Raw genomic sequence first — 1,408 nt, forward strand, 5'->3', positions numbered from 1 at the left:
GGAGTAAGATGGTGACGTCTGAGGGGAGAGAAGGATAGCGAGGCAAAGGAGGCAAATGAAGTAGTACTTTCACGGCCATGGGCTCAGGTGGTCTGAGTTACCGGTGTCTCGTCCTCGACAACGACGAGCCTCTAGGACGACTCAGTTAGCTTAAATTTTGGAGTAGGGGATCTGAAGGGGAGGCATTTCAGCAGTCCGGGTTGCTCATTGGGAGAAATTTCTGTCGCGTCGACACCCTCGAACACTCTTTGATAGGATAACGAAGAGGATGAGGAGGGGTCGGAGGCAGCGGGAGACGATTCCGATGCCGTCCTGATGGACACTGCGAGGCTGTTGTTGGTCAACTTGCCGTACATTGCTACAGAGGATGATATTAAGAAGGCTTTCCAGTAGTAACTGAGCTCCTATACCTAGTGGGAGTCGTGGCACTCTCCGGGTGAAGTATCAAAGTGAAGTCACTTTTTGACAGTGTGGAATGATATGCACATGTTCAACTATGTGTTGCTGACGATATGTAAATTCTGAGGAAATTCCGGGAAATTCTTACTGGTTTTTGAACACTTCTGTACCCTAAGTCGTATATGCACTCCAATACTTATTAAAGGAACTCCTGAGCTCAGCTGAGGCAAGCGAACATGTGTTTTAAAACTGTTTCTTGAGCCTCTCAACAATGTGAACGTCTGACAAGGAGATTTGTGTGTTCAGGAAGTTCGGGTCTATTGAGGACGTGGTGGTGCTGCGGGATGAGGATTCGAAAAAGTAGTACCACGATTACTCTCTGGGTATTGACTGAGACTGCTGAGTCGGTGTGTTTGGCAGGTCTCGCGGTATGGCCTATGTGACTTATCTATTCCCGGAGCATGCCGTGCGAGCTAAGGCTGAGATGCATGGGAAAGTAAGCTTTGTAGGTTTCGGTGCATTCACTGTTGAGCTAACTTTCTAGCATTCCACCTGATTTCCTGTGACGCGCATTGACACTTGCAGGTCTTCCAAGGCCGCGTACTGCGTATCAAGGCAGCACAGGCTCGACCGAAGAAGCATGTGGAACGAGACGAGAAACGCCTTAGTCGTAAGCAGGAACAACTGAAGAAGCGGAGGGAGAATGCGGAACAACATACGTGGAATTTGCTCTTCGTGTCTGCCAATTCGGCTGTCACCGCTGCAGCTAGCAAACTTGGTCTGAGCAAAGCTGATGTAATACCAGGCTTTGGAACCTTGGAGGAAGCACCTTATATTGGGTCGCCCGGGTTAGGTGATGGATGTAGAGGCCGACGACTTGGCAGTACGTGCAGCTGTTGGCGAGACTGAGGTCGTGAGGGAAGTGAAACAGTGGCTGAAAGAGGAGGGTGTAAGAGTGGACGCTTTCGAGAGGAAAGGTACTGATTGAGGTTTGGGGTTACAGTAGTGT

The 1,408-nt window shown here is 49.6% G+C and overlaps 1 protein-coding gene across 1 annotated transcript; it reads left to right on the plus strand.

The window, feature by feature from the left end:
* Positions 1 to 315: 315 nt before the first annotated feature.
* On the plus strand, positions 316 to 1,387 carry Pmar_PMAR013164 (hypothetical protein; the record flags this gene model as incomplete). The annotated part of the gene is made up of 5 exons (XM_002770492.1): positions 316 to 389; positions 706 to 759; positions 820 to 895; positions 985 to 1,194; positions 1,253 to 1,387. 5 exons carry the CDS (start codon positions 316 to 318, stop codon positions 1,385 to 1,387), a joined length of 549 nt encoding a protein of 182 aa, XP_002770538.1.
* Between the last annotated feature and the right edge of the window lie 21 nt (positions 1,388 to 1,408).

Source organism: Perkinsus marinus (assembly GCF_000006405.1).
Source record: "Perkinsus marinus ATCC 50983 genomic scaffold scf_1104296964314, whole genome shotgun sequence".
Lineage (NCBI taxonomy): Eukaryota > Perkinsozoa > Perkinsida > Perkinsidae > Perkinsus > Perkinsus marinus.